Source organism: Charadrius vociferus, unplaced genomic scaffold (genome assembly GCF_000708025.1).
Source record: "Charadrius vociferus isolate BGI_N301 unplaced genomic scaffold, ASM70802v2 scaffold154, whole genome shotgun sequence".
Lineage (NCBI taxonomy): Eukaryota > Metazoa > Chordata > Aves > Charadriiformes > Charadriidae > Charadrius > Charadrius vociferus.
The window spans coordinates 1-18,322 of NW_009648147.1; the positions used below are offsets into that span (position 1 = coordinate 1).

General features: G+C 41.1%; 1 protein-coding gene across 1 annotated transcript in view; it reads right to left on the reverse strand.

Moving 5' to 3' along the window:
- Positions 1-5,173: 5,173 nt before the first annotated feature.
- The window catches only part of CAMK2D (calcium/calmodulin-dependent protein kinase II delta), a 164,075-nt gene continuing 150,926 nt past the window's right edge, over positions 5,174-18,322 (reverse strand). The window contains exons 14-18 of the mRNA XM_009883941.1: positions 14,301-14,376; positions 13,023-13,117; positions 11,512-11,740; positions 7,420-7,469; positions 5,174-6,852 (exon numbers count right to left, since the gene is read on the reverse strand). Coding sequence (XP_009882243.1) covers positions 7,463-7,469; positions 11,512-11,740; positions 13,023-13,117; positions 14,301-14,376 — 407 coding nt within the window. The 3' untranslated portion in view covers positions 5,174-6,852; positions 7,420-7,462. The remainder of the gene's footprint in view (positions 6,853-7,419; positions 7,470-11,511; positions 11,741-13,022; positions 13,118-14,300; positions 14,377-18,322) is intronic.

Sequence of the window (18,322 nt, forward strand, 5' to 3'; positions counted from 1 at the left end):
CTGGTGGCTCTGAGGAGGCGGAAGACCTTTGGCATATCCTGGGTGTGCAGCCATGTCAATGTTCCCGCTGGTTGGAATGTTAGGGCAGACCTCCTTGTCTTCCTGGTTTCTAGTAAGGTTTCTGTTCCTTGTTTCAGTCCACGAAAGGCTGTTTTGGTAACCAGTAACTATGGAGTGGTGCTGTGGGGAACCTCCAGAGAGCAGGGACACTTTTTCTACTATCACGCAGAGCACCAGTAGAGATCTGAGTTGAGCTTGGAGCACCCACTGGTCTTCCCGAGGTTCCCTTCCTCCCCTGTTCAACTAGGGAGGAGAGAGGAAATCTCCTTTGCTGGCTGTTGGTGTGCCTCAGGTCATCATCCTGAGAAACCCCTTACAGAATAGAGACCAGGAAACACCAGCTGAGGGCTTGGAAGTCTTTAGTATTTGTAGCTGTTCACATACGGGAATCATCAAAGGCATCCATTTATGTAAGGAAAACTCTTGTTTTCTTTTTGACTACCAGCACACAGGGGAAGTCTACTGTTCTAAGGAGTCACAAATGTGCTGTTTTCCAAGTATTGCTGATGATTTCAGATGCCTCAAACAGCGTTCAGAAACTTCTTCAATCACGCTGTGAAAATGCTGTGACCTGCAGACAGGAACAAAGTTCCTGCAGGTGACCAACAGCAGCAGACCTTAGCTGGGTTCCTCTCAGATGCTGGTAAATACTTAATACTCCCAGGTCCTTAGAAATACATATATGGACTACATTTAAGTTTATAACTAAAGGGGAATTTTGGTTAACTTTCACAGGATCCTTTAATCTCCACGGTCTAGAGAGACAATCTGAAGATTACTCATATGCAGAGTGGCAGTGAAGGCATGGAAATGGGAATTTTCCTAAAAATATATTACTTTACCATATTCACTTTTGCCCAAAGCCAAAAGAATATCTGTATGTCACTGGAAAGGAAAGTTAAGCCCCCTCAGCCTCCCTCTGTTGGTGCAGTATTGATTTGAAGGGCCACAAAAAGAAATAAGCACCTTCATGACTTGTGATAGTATCTTCATCCTGCTTTGGTCATACAGGGGTTTGATTTATAATGTTGATAACATACTGGGATATAAACAAGGCTTTTCACACAGAGAGACTGTTTTGAGTTTGGTTTGGTGTTTTTTTTCTGTTGTAAAGCGTTGCCTGGTGTTCATGTATCCCTCTGAAAAACAGGATTCACGCATGGAGGTCTAAGTAGAACGTTTTCCATGACTATTTGTCCCAGAGAACAAGGCAGGCAAGTTTGGGCCCGGCTTCTGTGCTTTACTCTCTAGTGAGTTTATTCAGAAAAAAACCCAGAAACCGCCATTATTAGTCTCAGAGTTGCTGATATCAAGTGTCGCCCTTTACTTTCCTGTGCGTGTGCCAGACCAGGAGAGAGTAATCCAGAGGGTGATGTCTGCAAAGGTGTTTCCTTGGTTTTAGTTAAGTTATCTGGAGAAAACCATTGACACTGCTGAATCCAATGACCCCTTCGGAGGGGCCAGGCTCTCACCGTCTCCACTTCCAACACAGTTTGGTTGACCTCAGTAGTCATTTCTGTTCTTCTGCGGGAACTGTGACCCAGTGGCATTGGCTGGGAAGGAGCTGAGGGAGTGATTTGGGGGGGGGGAAACAAAAGCTGCTGATTTTTGGACTTGCTAGATTAGTAAGTATTGGTGCTCAGTTTCTCCCAAAGAAAAAGCTGCTACTTAAAAAAAAAAAATTAAGGGTGCTTTAATTATGCAAATTGTCACAGCTTTATACTGTATCATAGTTGGAGTTTGAAAAAACTTCCTTTAGAGCTACCGATGCTTCTCTGTAGCCAGACAAAAATTAAGCGGGTCAAACTGGTTTAAAATCCCATCCTTTCCCACCCAAAGCTTATTCTATTTAACTCCTTTGTGATGCTGATACAACCTCTTGTTGGATAACCTTGTAAAACCAGCCCAGTAAAACGACCTGTGTGGTTTTTTTTTAAAAAAAAAAATCTCTTGAAAAAATGCCCAGTTTTTAATTGTGATCACAAGTGGGAGTAAGTATTTGGGGTGAAGAAAAATGTAAGCCTTTGACATGAGCATCACCATTTGAGTCCACCCAAGACCTGGGAGACCAGACCTTTGATACAAAGTGAGATTTCAGTGTTTTGGCACTTCCAGCAGTGCGTCCTGGCAGCCCACTGACTGCATCCCTGCGGAAAGCAGCTCTGCTCCAGACAGGCTGTCCTTCAAAATGTATTAATATATTTAACTTTCTCCACTGAAACTGAGAGGGCCCTTAACCCTGCCATCAGCCCTGGAGCTCAACTCTTACTTCTTGCGCTGGTCTTTACCCTCTCTGCAGGGGACAGGACATGGTGACAGCCCTATGTGGGGTTTCGGCAGATGTGCTGGGGAGTTCTCTCTGCTCCATCCTCACCAAGGGGGTGACTGCTGTTTAGATACCAACGTTCAGCAATGACTTTGCTTATACAATGAGCTGTCAGGCACACAAGCTATCTCCAACTATCTATTTAACTAATTAGAAGTCATTATGATGAAAAAGGTTATATGGGCCAAATTGCCAGGTAGTTCATAAGATGGTCCAGCTGCACAGCTGGGTTCTGGCAACATCTTTAAAGAAAGAAAGCAACATTTTAGTAAATATGGAAATACTACTTTCCTACCTCTTCACCTTGTAGGCCCTGTTTCCTATCAGCCTGTCATCTTTGCATTGATACTCCTCCCCTCGTGCTCTGTGATTAAAAGCTCTCCTCTTCCCCAAACTGCAGCACAGGGGCACGCAGATTTGCTGCCTTCTCCTGGCTTTACGAGCACGCTGCCTGGGGAGTGGATCCTGCTGCTCGTTCTGCTCAGCCACGGGGATCTGTGCGAGAGAGGGAGAAGAGGAAAGGTTTCTCGGGTGCTCTCCGTGGGACTCCTTCCATGTGAGACACAGGCAGTCCTCAGGAGAGGTAAGTCTCCCTCTCATGGGGATGAAAACCTCCCAATGCTCCCGTACAGGCGAGTCAGACCCCACTACAGCAGTTCTCCCTTCTGAAACCAGACATTTATTAGCAGTTGGACACTGCAGCACTGAACTTTTAACCAATTCACCCACAGCTGTCTGTATTTTACCACTAATTTATTAGGCAGAAAGAAACTGAATCTCCTGAAGCAATTTGGATCAATTCTCCAACTCATACAGCTAATTTTTTAACTAACAGTCTTTTCTTAATCTTAGTTACGTATGAAGTATGACTGCACAAATTTAAGAAGAAAAGCCCTGAGCAGAATGAAGCAATTCTGTTTTCTGCGTGCGCGCAGTCCAAGGAGATGATATATCACAAAGCAGTCATAGCACACTCAAGAAACAGTGGAGTTAATCTTTGACACAATGAGCTCTGGACTTAACGTACAACTCCCATGTTTTTTTCCTAACTCTGTCCCAGGAGCTCATTTTCAGCAAATGGAATCTGATTCCTCCAGGTATGTGTATAGCATACAGTCAAGCCCCAGAAAACAGACATGTCAGCTTGTGAAATATTCTGTGTTCCTTACTCACGTTAAAAAAAGGGAATACATGAAAGCACTGGGCTCCTTTCTGCTCAGAATAAACAGCATCTTCTTGTGCGTGCCTAAATAGAAAACACCATTACAAAAAGCCACCAGGAGGCAGCATATTCAAACAGTTCTTCTATAAAAGGACATCCACAATAAAAAAGAAAATAAAAATTGCTCATTTCCCATGTCTTCAACCTGGTATTTAGGCAACTGTATTCCACCTACCCCCCTCCTCCTCATTATGCTTAATACACTGATCTCTCTTATCTACGTACCTGGAATTAGTAGCAATTCCACTGCTGTCAAACGGCTTACTGCGGGTGCACAGTTAAAATGGAAGTCAAACTGATTTCTGGAATAGCATTTAGTGGAAAAAATGAGTAAACAAAGTAGGTAGGAGTGATATGACAAAATATAAAACCTCCCAGCAGACTAAACTGCTTTGGCTTCCTCGGGGGGGGTTTACCGACACATTCCAATCCTCTGAGCTCTCTCTTAGCTGTTGTAATTTTTGTTTACAAATCTGTAGCAGGACGCTGCCCAGAAGGAAGCACTGAAATGTTCCCAAGCCCAGGAACACGCTCCGGCTCCTTGGCCAGGCGGTGCTGCTGGATCCCTGCCGGCCCAACGCTGCTGCCCCTGGCACAGGACCAGGGGAAGCATCCAGCTCCGTGTTTCGTGACCCGTGAAAAGCTGGAAGTTGTCTCTTCTCCTCCGCCCCCTCGGTCCTTCCTTCTTCTGCTGGGATAAAGGACTGTACTCAGCATAGGGCCAGAGAGCCTAAAATCACTGCGGACACACATGAAAGCTTTTAAACTGGTACGTTATTTTTAAATGCTAATTATTTACGCATTTTATGGGCTGCAACGCTAAACATAACTGCTCTCACTGCATCTTGTGTTACAGGCTGAGCACCTGAAACACAGTAAGGCAGCCACAGAAATGTGCAAACTACTGCAAATGTTTCTAAATAGAGACCTATCGGTATAAGGTATGTGCAAAATCTTATCAGCAAAGTATGGCATAAACAGCGTGCAACCGGGTCCTCGGGAAGGGCAGTTAAGAACTAAACAAAAGACAAATTGCAAAAGCAAACACTCATATTTTCAAATTGCAAATCTGGCTCGTAACTAACTGCATCTGCGCCTCTGACTTTTGAATTCAAAAAGACAGGACATATTTTCCAATGTGCGAAAATCACAACCAATTGGGAAATTAAAACACAAGCACGAGGTCAGCAGAAATCACAAATTTATTAATCCTTAAATATATCAATCATTTACCATTATGGCAAGAAATATGTACACTGTGTCCCATGGTAAACTGCAGTGTTCCAAAATGACAGAAGAGAAGTGTGTAATTCCATTGTGGTGGAGAGAACAAATCACAATTTCCTCACGTCTTGGTGTGGAAGACAAACTTGGTCTACAGTAATACATCAACACCACATGCTATGTTAGAAGTATAAAAAGAAAAAACCACCCTACACCTAATTGGTTAATTTTAAATACAGTTATGCCACTCATAGCCGCTTCACAAAAAAAAAAAAGTAAAGAAATTAATGAGAAAAATGAGGCCATTACTTTTTTTCACAGATCCCATTGGCAGGTTAATATGGCTCAACACATTTATTGTAGATGCTTATTTTAAATATATATTGTTTAAAATCATGTAGTAATTATCAGAGAAGCTTAAATCCACCTACCATACATCCACTAGTAACAACATCAAAATGTTTAAGAACTGCTTTTGATTAGTAATCAACACAGAAAGGTGAAATGGTACAAATTAGGAAGCTTTCCTGTTTTAAAAACTTCAGGCTGCCGCGTGGTAAATTTTTTTTCACCGCTAAAAAGGACATTGACTGAGATATCATGCACTATACAGCGCTGCAGAGAACAATTAGCCCTGTTGGTAACAGAATAATTAATGAATGGGGAAAAAAAAATAACTGATCCTTGTATTTTTGTATTAAAAATGGAAGGGAATAAACCTACATGTGTTTTCACACTAATGTAAGGGAAGCGAAAATTGTCCCCGCAACAAAGTTTGGGTTCTGCAGTGACACGGCGAGCGCTCCCCGTGTGGCATACAGGTGTTGGCACCAACGGATTGGGGCCAAACCAAGTTGGTAACGCCGCAAAAATTGTTGTCCTCGACACTGTGCGCTGTGTGAGGGTTTTAAGAAATGAAGGGCAGGTTGACGGGGAAGAGGGGGGAGAAACAAATCTGTGGTAAAAGCGTTAAGAGTCTCATTAGAAAACTGGTGTATCCACAATACATTTCCAGAGAAGCAACAGCAGCAGTGTAAAGAAAGTAAACTCTTCATACTAAGCTTTTAAGGCCTAATATTTCTCGAGTATATGAGCCACACAACTGGTCTACAGCTGAACCAAAATTTTCTATTTTTTAAAGCCGCCTTAAAAAATTTACAGTACACCCTAAAAGCGATAAAAATCTGTCTTTCCCTGTTCTTCCATTTTAATCCTCAAAACCTGCCCCTCAATCATCACTTAGTTCCTCACAATTTTTAATTTTGCTTAACCATCCAATAGAAATTTTCAATTAGCATAGTAAGAAAACAAAGGTAAAGACTCAAAAGAAAAAAAAAAAAAAAGTTGCTGGCTCACCAGAACCGTGATAGTTCCTGAAGTGACCAAGCCAGCAAATGATGAGATTTTTCCAGTTTACACAGACTAATAAACTAAGAAGGCTTCAGCTGGTACAAAGCCAAGATATTATCACTTCCACATTTATCAATGATTTCGTCCATCTACATGCTGTAATAAAAACCTGTTTTACAGTAACAGAGCTGCCAGCGGAAATCCTAACCATTCCTACCAGAACCAAAGCAAATCCTGGGACTCGGGAAAAGGAGGAGTCAAAAAACAGTTCTTAAAAAAAGAAGGTAAAATGTACTTTTTCTTTTTTTTTTTCTTTTTTTTTAATAAACAGGATATTTTTTTTTGAAGTTGTCTGTCAAAACTTGGCATAAATGGAGACAGTGACAAATGTATTCTGTATCTACTGCTGTCCATCAAATATTTCTTTTTTTTTTTTGTCTTTTATGCCTTGTTATTCTCTATTTGCATGGAACATCACCTTCATTGAAATGTCAACAGTGTACAGATGGAATATACAGCAACACGGTGCATCACAAATGTGTTACATGAAGAACCTTCACAACTTCATGCACTCAGAAACATGCATGAAGAGAACGGGATGGCCAAGATGGTTATCAACCAGGTGCGTTGGGTACAGAAAATGCAAGAGCGGCACCGCTGATATTTTTAGCTAGGAAGAAGGAGAAGAAAAAAAACAAACATTGCCATTACTGAAGTAACATTACTGCCACATAATAATACATGCTCAAGTTTTAGCCAATACTATTAAAAAGAAATCTTCTCAAGATCATTAAACACGATATTGTGAACAAAACCAAGGGAAAAAATAACCCCAAACGCTCAGGCAAAGCATTCTTTTATTTTTCAAACCACTTTACAGACATTTTCCATCTTTACAACATGCCAGAGAGGCTGTTGAAGTAAAAAAAAAAAACAACCAAAAAACAAACAAAAAAAAACTGAGGCAGGAAGCCAAAGTCCCTTAACTGATTTCTTAAAGGAGGGAGGGCACAATTCAGATGTGAATCTCTGAGTTTAACTTATTTCCTCGGCATGTACATTACAGATGCTGCCACGGACTGAGATTCTCATACAAAAATTGAAGCAAGTAACAAGGAAGGATTAGATGTCATTTACATGCAAGACATGCTGGAGCCTTATGCAGAGAGTAAACGAAAGAAAAGGAACGTGTAAGCAAGGAGTTAACTAACTCAGTTTGTAATATCATTTGTATTACCGTAGCATCTAGGGGCCGAAGTCGCAACTGGGATCCCGCTGTGCTAGGCACTGTACAAACACAGAACAAACTCTTTACTTAAGTCTTCCTGCCGGTTGGTATTTAACTTAGGAAAGTATAAGAAGGTGTAAGGTGTGGTAAGTGAGGGAATAGAAGCCTGGAAACCTCAGCTCTGAATTTAGGTGTGGGAGATGGTTTTAGGTCCTATAACCCTTTGACTGCCTATATGAGGCAGGTCAACTCTGTGTGTGCGCAGACACAGTTCTGCGGGAACACATTAGCACAAGTGCTTAAGAACACGGAATACAGAGAAAAATATCCTACCTAGTCATTGTGCTCAGAGAGAAACAAGGGACAAGACAAACCAAAGTTTCTCTCGGCTGACTTGCAGCAAAAACTACAAATAAAATTTATTTATAAACTAAATATATATTTGTACTCATATTCTTCTCTAAATAAATTACCTGCCAGAAGAAAATGCTTCCATATACCTATAGCTACCAAAGAGCTTAGTTCTGCCCTTAGACTTCTGCACGCTCCGTACTGTACTCCTGAAAACAAACGCACTACTGTGTTTGCACAGCAACTGATTTGACATCATCTAGGATACTACGTTCGCAAAAGAGGATCACAGCTACAATTGCTTTTGCAAGTTTATTAGATCTGAAATTCCTCTTCAGACGTTATCTGTAAGACACTTTTTTGTTACGGAAGTGCCATTATTAACTACTGTGTATAGGTAATTATTAAATAAATAGCTGTAGTCTGCCTACATTTCAAATATGAGAAAAGAAAGAAAGGATAACCTAGAACAGTATTTTAATTACATTTCTTCTGTAGTTTTCCGAAATTGAGTTATTGGTGCACTGCTGCTCTGACTGGGAGAAGTCAAGGTGAAGTTCAAGGCAGTCTAAAAGAGGGTCAGGAGGGGTTATACAAGGTGAGTTCTGGCATAGCGCTACCTGGAAATCTACCAGTTAAACTGGAGAAGGTGGGGATTAGAGAAAGAATATGTCAAATAACTAAAAGAAAAGTGACAATCCTTGGGCTGAAAGGGGAACTGTCAGCCTAGAGGAGACTCGCTAGTCTTTGCCTATGACCTGAGCACAAGCGGTAGTACTGATGTCACGTAGTATGCTTGCGCTTTGGTGGAAGGCACTATAAATGAAAAGGAAAATGGGAGTATTGCGCAAGAAGAACCAAATAACCTCGAGGGCTGGGTAATCCAGAAATGGCACATGTAATAATAGGAACTATGAAGCTGCACGCTCAGCAAAAGTTTCTATATACTCATTGGTTGGAAGCAACAGTTGAGGATAAATACATGGCTGTCTTGGATGATCTGCTGATGGAATGAGGATGACAAAAGTGCAAAAATCGTGCCAGAACACAGCAGGTGTGGCATTCTCAACTGGGAAAAGGAGGACATTGTGAAGTTAAATCAAGCCCTGCCCGCAATTGTACACAGTATGTCGTAAGAACCCAAGCTAATGAAAAGACGAACCTCAAACCAAAAAAAAAGGCAGCAAAGAGCTATTAAGGTAGCCAGGAAAACGGAGATCCTATCAAAAAAAGCCAATCAAGTCAACATGGTTTATTCATCCCATGAAAATAGAAGGTGGGAAGTGATCTAATTAGCTTTCATATAAAGCAGCTCATGTCTGCACACCTATCCCCAGAACCATGATGAAATAAGAATAACCAAGGATACATTGAATATGACTATAATTTGGACTGGAAAGCAAGGTTTCTAACCATCAGACCAACGATATTTTAGAACGGTGATATGAGCAAGTCCAAAAAACCCCTCTGAGCTCAAGATGAGGGTTAGGTAAGGGATTTATGTGATACTGTTGCCAGTGCTACACAGGGGCTACGTATCTAGTGCCATGCTGCAATCTCAGAGCATCTCTCCTTAAGCCTTAGCTGTGCTTTCAAGGCTTTGAGCCCCTACTCTTCCTCTGTGACCTTTCCAGCTGGGACACCCTCTTACAATCCCAAACTCTCCTCTGTCTGACCCCAGAGGCTCAGAACAGACACAGACACAACCCTGCAGTCTCAAAAAAAATTGACCTCTCAGCTTCTCCTTCCATCCTTAGCGGTCCCAGAAATCCTCATCTTTACCAGAGAGCGTGAGCAGCCGTAAACAACTGACATGATGTGAATCCTCAATAACTGCCACTGCTTCTGAGGGGCAAACCTCAGATCTGTGCGTACGACCGCGCTCCCTTGCCTGAAGGGCCAGGAGTCGCTCTGCGGCAGCTAGTCCCTTTATGTTCCAGAGGAACCACCTCTGGCGAGCGCCTGTAGGCGCAGCACGTGTCACGGCAGCCCATCACACACGTACGCGTTACGTGAACTAAGTATTGAGGCTCCCGTTACAACCCCCTGCCTCATACAGAGCTGCTATGAAGTCTTACTGAATGAATTATTACCGGAATTATTGGGAAAATTCTATAATCTTCAATGAAAAGAGTAATAAGATGGCTATTTTTTTTGCCTTCTGCTTTTGGTGTCTAAGAGTGAGTGTCATAAATTACCTTCTAACTTTAGGATTGTTTCCTATAAAAATGGTTATGTTAAAAAAAAACCCCAAACTTATACGCCCTCAAAAAAACCCTTCTCAAAAAACAAAGGGAAAAAGTACCTCAAAGGAAAAGATTAAATAATTCTCTAGTCCAATTCATGTCATTCTGCTATAAACACTTACTGTCCAGGGGGCACTGGGACAGGTGAACCTGTTTCCCTTATGCTTTCTGGCTCTACACATACCCAGGTCAGATCCCTTGACAAAACACTCCTTTATGAAAACATAAAAAATCAACGTAACACTGCATTTCAAGAAAATGTAGCTACTCTTTCAATATTATCGGTTTAAACACAGGCAGTGCAGCTGGAATGTGAAAAACAAAGGACGACATAGTTCCTGCTCCCGCTGGTTTCACATTTGTAAACAAAATACAATAGTTGTCACTAGGTAACTGAATTAGTTTCTTCCTAAAAAAAAATAAAAATTAAAAATTCACCCCCACTGAAATTTAAGACTGCATTCTATCATGTTCCTTACTTCATCAAGTACTATTTCATATGGGAAAATAGTGTTGAAAGAAGTAAAATATGGGACACGACAAAGTTTGAAGGATGAAAACTAAGCTCTTATCATCCACGCCAGGAAATTCAGCCACTATCCACGTTAAGACACCTCACCCAAACGTAATTATATCCTACAGAGAGGGCGTGCACCTGAGCCAAGCAAGGCCTATAACTAATTAGCTGCCTAATTTGGAAAGAGCCCAACGTAAGCCAGCGGTCGGTGAGGTTGGGCTCTGAGGGACACAGCGGCACGAGCGAAGGCTGCAAGCAGAAGAAAAGCAAAGGAGCGGAGCAGAACCTCTCAAAGAAGCCGCGACTCTTCCTTTTGTTCCTGCGGCTCTGAGCGTGCCGGAACGTACGCTGCTGAAAATCTGGCTGAAGGAATTCAGGTTGAGTCATGGCATGACTCCGAGGGGATGAGAGGGCACGCACGCAGAGATGCCCGAATGAACAAAAGAAGAATGTGATAGGTACTCATACGACTTAATTTACAAAGTAAATACGTAAACTGGCTCAAAAATCAACTTGCCTGAGTAAGTAGAGGTGGTTGGAAATCAAAAATTATTCAAACAAATATTACTCAAACTTCAGTTTTTCAGAACCGTGATACTTTTTTCTTTGGAATTTTCTGGTCAGCTCTAACAGCTCCATGTCTTCTACTGCTATTTATTTTTTTCAGGTTTTCCTGAAATTCTATTTCAGGTTTTCCAATCCTATCTACACTAAAACATTTTGCCGCTCTTCAAGCTATCAAGTTCAGGGACTGAGTTGGATCAGTGGGCATCACAGTTGAAAACATCAACAAAAAAAAGCATTATTTTAAAAACATTTGCACCCATGCTATATGCACACTACTGAATATAATACACACCGCATAAACGACCACAAGAAATTACGCTATCAAGAGGACGGTTTCATAGGTTTTAAGGCCAAAAGCAGATATTAGACTATCTGGTTTGACCTACATAGTTTAAGCTTGCGGTCTGAATTGTTTCTTACTTGATAGGTACTGTTGGTGACCCTGAACGGTGAAAATGAACATTCTGCCATTTCCCATCACGACGGTGCCAGACCCGTGTCTCCTCTGACTGCATCGTCTTTGGCATCCCGCTCCCATCCATGTACTGCGTGAGCCGTATATACGCGATGCAAGCAGCATCGTCACCCACAAGGTGGACATGAGGATTGAGGATAATGGTGTGGATTGGCTTATTACTTTTGGATAAAGCTAGGAAACGAACACACAGAGGATAAATTAAATTTTCTCCATGTAAGCCAAAATAACTCACCTCACCCCATTTTACAAAACAAAAATCTCAAGCTTAGCAGATACAAAATAATAATTATTGTTTACTGATAATCACGACTGACAACCAGCTCAAGTACACTGTAGAAATGAGCACAGTCACAGCATAAAGTATGTTTTCCCATTTCCTATAAGGAAACCAAGCAAATGTTTAAGAGTACGTATTATTTAATCCATGTACATACATGAATTAAATAAAGTGGGCACCACCATCTTGAGTTCCCCAATTGAGTTTTCCCAAGACTTCAGTTTCACTGCTGTGTCTAATGTCCAATGACATTTGTATTTAGTATTTTCAGTTAAAATAATTGAGCTTTTAACTCAACTCTTGTGACACATTTTATTAAGTGCTGATATCTATGAAAACTAAAAAGCAGCAGTAATGAAAAGGAACATTTTAAGGAAAAATACGGAAAATGCTGTTTTGCAGATAGAAGAGAATTTAGGAATATGATAATCACATTTCACGCTCAGACATTTTTCAGAAATTACTGGATAAAGTGATACCTTCATTTGCAATATTTTATTTCATTTTGAGTCAAGTCTGCTCCAGAATGGTTACCAACATTCCATGATCCTCCAAAACTTTATTAGATCCACTTCCACGGGTAATTTTTCTTTCTTATAGCTGACATGATTGTCAGAGAGGGACTATATATATTGATGTTTTTATATATGTGTGTGTATATATATATATATACACACCCCCTCCTATTAAAAAAAGACAGCTGATGAGATCATCAGCAGTACAGACTGAGTGACTACAACATCTTCCCCAATATCCCCAGTACATCACATACTCACTGGAAGTGCTGACTGTTAGTTGCAATCACTGTAATTACACAATTTAGTGACCTTTCTTTCAAGTATACTCACAGCATGATTTTCTCTTTTCTCCAATGGAAAAAGAAAGTATAAGTCTGAGAATTACTTATCTATGGTTTGTTTGGTTTTTCTTTTCCACATCCTGTCTTTCTCTTTCTAAATACCTGAAACTTCCCTCCGCTATCCCATGTGCCCTACGACGTGTGAATGAGCACAGCAAAAACAGGCAGAAAAACACATATAGCAGAACTCTGGAAAAAATAACACTCCCTTCCCCTGCCCAAATCAATTAGCTCCCAAAGGAAAATATAATTGGACCAGAGAAACACAATCGCAAGGAACAGATGAAGATTCACAGAGGTGGAAAAGGAATGTTTACCATTTTCAAAGTAAAACCGGTGAAAGTCCATCCCTTCTACTAGATTACCCAAAGCTTCAGGTTCAAAAGATGTAAGGCCTGGATCACAGATTTTTCTGTGGAAAAAAAGGAAATTCTGTAATAAACCCACACCGTTACGCAACACAACTTTGGAGAGATTACTTTTAAAATATTTCCTTTATTCCCACTGGATATGTTACTTACCTGTGCTACCACACCAGAAAAGAACGGAACTTAAATGGGGAGAAGTAATGGAGTTCTGGTTTCACCTAAATTTGTAAATTTGGCAGCTCACTTCAGGTGGACTAGATTTCATATAAATCAACTTTTGGTCAAAAAACCAAGACTGCCAAAGGCGGCCCTGCAAGCCAACTGTACTACAAGTAGGAATTTTTACTTGTGACTCTGAAAACTGCTTCTGTGCAATCCAAAGGATATCGTTTACATCTCGCATCATTATTTAAGCAACATTTATATCTATTTTTTTTTATGGTACACTAAAAAAATTTAGATAAGGATTTGGAATAAGTTTCCACTTGGCAGCTGTACCATAAAGGTTTTAACGTGATCATACCAAGCTAAAGTTTAGTGCTGGCAAGTCCGCAAACAGGACGAGCAGTGTCACTGTTGAACTGTGCGGCTTGTGCTGCAACAGGATAGAATCCACCCAGAGGAACACAGGAGACAAAAAGAAATGCTGACAAGGGTCTTCCTCTACTTTTTAAATTTCTTTTTTTTTTTTTTTTGAGGTAGGAAAAGATGGAATTGTAGCTTTGCAGAGAAAAGACGAGAGAGAAATCGGTCCACTTTCCCCCAGCACAGCACTCAGTAGAGGCTGGTGGAACCTAAATTCCACGTGGTCTTTCACGCTGTAGAGGACAAATGGGATTCTAGCTAATATCAGTCTCTATGGACAATAAAAAAAATCTGTTAGAACAGGCTTCTGCTGTGTTTCCTGGATTCTAAATCACAAGCATGACTTTACTTTCGTACATGAAGATAGATCACTGCATATTTAGGGTCAGGATTATGGTCCTGTCTCGGCAGAGTAGTACATTGGATTTACACTAGCAGCTCCTCCGAAACTGGCCACCAGGCTAGTGTAAAGCCAGGGCAAAGCAGCAATGACCACGCCTGGTGTTTCCTGGGGGCATCTGAGAATGAACTTCAACAATACATAAATACAAACACACGCACTCGTATATAAATATGCGTATTTACGTATACGGTGTCAAATACATCAACTCTCCTCACTCCTTCCGAAATGAGAAAACTTACGTGTAAGCTTCAAAGTCCCCATTGTTGATAGCTTCAATCAACTGCTCGGTAACCTTGATGATCTCCTGCTTACGAGCTAGGGAGAGAGACAAATACAAGCTAAGACAGAAGGCAAAGTGGAAGGCGACGGCTGAACGGCTGTCAGAAGCACAGCCGGAACAAAAGCATTCTGTCACTCCCCAACTGGCGCAATGGCCACTGCTCTGCCTTTTCTATGACCGAGGGCTGCGATGGTAAATTGCAGCTTTACGCTCTTTTGGCTTCAGTGCGCTCCTGTATTCATGAGGAAATTAAAACACGTGACAAGATCAATCCACTTTCCTATCATGCTTCTAATCTTCTTCCCTTCACTGAAGGATCTGCTGTTTAAAAAGCAAAACCAAACCAAACCCCAACTCTTAACTTCAAATTAAAGGGAACTGATTATTGTTTTACAAGTGATGCTCTAATGTTTCATATACACACGGGGCCTTTACCTTTTTAGTGTCTGATGCCGATTTTCAGGAATCTCTGTAACACTTGGGGTTTTGCTTTGGCCAAATGTGTACATTTAAGTAAAGAGGAATTTAGCTTTAAGCCTATAATTAAGACGGCCTTGTGCAAAGCACATGGATTACATATATTGCACACGCATCCACGCAGGTCTCATCACAGCAGTGTCTTTCAGCTCTGACTTCCCTGATTGTGCCTGTCCTTCACTTGTAAAATGCTTAATGTATCTATATTACAATAAATCTTTATTAGATCATTCACAGATACTACAATACGCCTACTAACTAATGATAATAAATGTTACATAGTAACAGAAGAATAATACATTAAAAGCAACAAGCAGAATATGTATTTCTAGTAAGAATATGCAAACTCAAGCAGTGTTTGCATACGCCTCAAAGGCAAAAGTATGTGAAACAGTTTTTCCTTTATCTGTCAGTCAAGAAATAAGCTCACAATACAGTATTTGTTAAAGTTGATAGGAGTTACCCTAAAACAGTGCAGAGTAAACACATTCCTGCACAGTGGTATGGTTATTACTACCCCCAGTTACTCCAGGAGGACAAGGTTTGAGAGACTTTATCAAGATGGAAAATCTGACTTTGATTTGAAAATGGACTTCTCCTTTTAAAATCTTGGTTTTTTGAGGAACAGAGGTTCACATTTTTGCCCTGTATATTCATAGTTTGGTAAAGTTTGACCTTGTACCGATGAAGTTCAACCAGAGTGGCACTGCTCTCAAATACAGATTTTTGCGAGTTTAATGCTAAACAGGTAAGGGAGACAGATTTACCGGTGCATTTGCAAGCATTTAACTTAGATTCAACTCCTTATTAAATCTCAGAAAATCGATCTGGAAGACCAAGCTTGAAATAAAAAGAAATGCAAGCAGCCAGGCTGTAGCAGCTGTCTTGTGCAAGCAATAGTTGTAATTATCCTGCACCCTCCTACACGTGGACTAGACTATTAACACACACACACAAATATGCTTGGAATGTTAAAACCGAAGTACTGGAAGAACTCGCATTCTTCTTCAAAAAGAAAATGTTGGGGAGCACAGGCAAGTTTCAAATGCTGTACCGCAAGAACTGGCATCGTGGTGTTAAAGAACCTTTTAGTTTCTTTTATGCTCCACCACCTCACCTAATATATTCAGATAAAGAGCACCAAACAGAAACCAGCAAGGAAAGAAGCGATGGAGGAAAAAGTGGATATAAAGTTCTAGCAAGGCTTTATGTGAGCAGCTCTTGACTACTAGATAGCACGATGGGTAACAATATTTCAAGTACGAATTGCCTTATTTTTCATTTCTCACAAAACAACAAAGAATTTTAACAAAGAGATGTTTTGACTGTGGATCAGCAATGGCTCCATTGTCATATGTTTAAACAACATAGACCAAATTATGGACATTGTACGGCATTGTCAGCACAAGCCAAGCGGTAGGATGGCTGAGTAAGAAACAATGGTGCAGTGTTAGAGAAGGCTGGCAAAAAGAAATGCCGAATATGCAGACTTCATGCGGCGAGGAAGTCACAAGTTTTGCATGCAGCACCTCATATACATCTAACTAAACTAACGGTTTTGATTAAATAACCTGCTAACCCGTTCCAACCAGAGACTAGGAAAGTGTAGACTATTGTATCAGACAGTGGAAAATGATGTAAAAATCTCTGATGAGCTGCTACATAATCATGAGATCACGTTATTGGATAACAACATAAGCAATGAAAATGTCTACAGAGGTACTGTAGTTTCCACATGCAAGAGAGATAAAACCACACAGACATGTGATTTTATATTCTCTTGCCTAGAGACAATTGGCAATATTCCCTTTTTCGCCAACATCAGTCATTTCTTTCCCGAGTTTTACCATGAGACGCCCACAGTTAACTTACATGTTATACATACTCCGAGACAGGAACAGCAAACACCACTGAATACCTGAATATATTCTCATACACAACATTCTGTGATCCAAGCCCAGAGGCTTATTAAAGTGTTTTATTTTGTTTTAAGCGAACGGTGGGCAACAGCTCAATTTAGTTGGATGGCAACCTAACTCACTGGCATCTCTTCGTGCCTTCAGTAGTATGAGTGAAAGGAATGCCAACGACAAAAGTCTCTCTCAGTGAATCTTCGAGATTTTGAGACTTGATTTCAATATGAATGGGAACGGCAGTTTTTGATAACATACATTTAAAAAAAATTGTTTTGGGTCCATCAAAATGTTGCACTTCAGTTGATGTTGCACTACATTACAAGACATGATTTAACATCAACTCCAGAAGGCAGAAACTGCACCATACTGCCAAATTATTCTTTCTCCTGTTTTTTCTTCCAAAAAGAAATTGCAGTGGAACATATGTTTTCATGACGCTTTCTGATAGGAGCCACCTAATACACCCTGGAGGTGTTCAAGGCCAGGTTGGACGAGGCTTTGAGCAACCTGCTCTAGTGGAAGGTGTCCCTGCCCACAGCAGGGGGGTTGGAACTAGATGATCTTCAAGGTCCCTTCCAACCCAAACCATTCTATGGTTCTATGATTACAGAATATGGTTCCAGCAAAGTTTCTCTGGGCAGTACTAACAGCTAGTAGAGCTGTATCTGCTGACCTGTCCATGGAATATGAAATACATTGATCAGGAAGCTCTCCAGGCCAGCAAAGTAATTCAAGGAGATTACAGCAGTATCACTGGCTCAAAGCAATCACTATCCAACTCCAGCACTAGCCTCAGTTCTTCCAGTACATGTGGAAAAACTTTGCAGTTCACGACACAAACCGTCAGCAACAGAAAGTTGTTGCCAAATCATCTGCCTTCTAACTCATTTACCAATTTCTCTACAAAATCACAAGCACCACCTGAAACTGTATGTGGAAGCAACTAGGCTACTCTTCCCTTTCAGCAACACACAAATAATGACACACATATTAGAAAATCAGATTTCTTCCTATTTAGCGATCTGATTTGCAATCTCACTGGCAGAAAGTGACTAAGAGCCAAAGAGAGAGATGGAGCATAATTTAGAAGCTAGAGTTCCAGAAATGATTTACACTGGGTGCAAACCCCTCCGCCTTGTTCTCGGCCCTTACTCGTTTGAAAGCAAGAGTGGTTGAGGGAGATGAATATCCCCCCTACTCCGCTCTGGTGAGACCCCACCTGCAGTACTGTAACTAGCTTTGGCGTCCTCAGTGCAAGAAGGACATGGACCTGTTGGAGCAAGTCCAGAGGAGGCCACGTAGATGATCAGAGGGCTGGAGCACCTCTGCTGGGAGGACAGGCTGAGAGAGTTGGGGGGGGTCAGCCTGGAGAAGAGAAGGCTCTGGGGGGACCTTAGAGCCCCTTCCAGTCCCTAAAGTGGCTACATAAAAGCTGGGGAGGGGCTTTTTACTAGGGCATGTAGGGGTAGGATGAGGGAAAATGGCTTCAAACTGGAAGAGGGGAGATTTAGATTAGAGATTAGGAAGAAATATTTCACTATGAGGGTGGTGAGGCACTAGCGCAGGTTGCGCAGAGAAGCTGTAGATG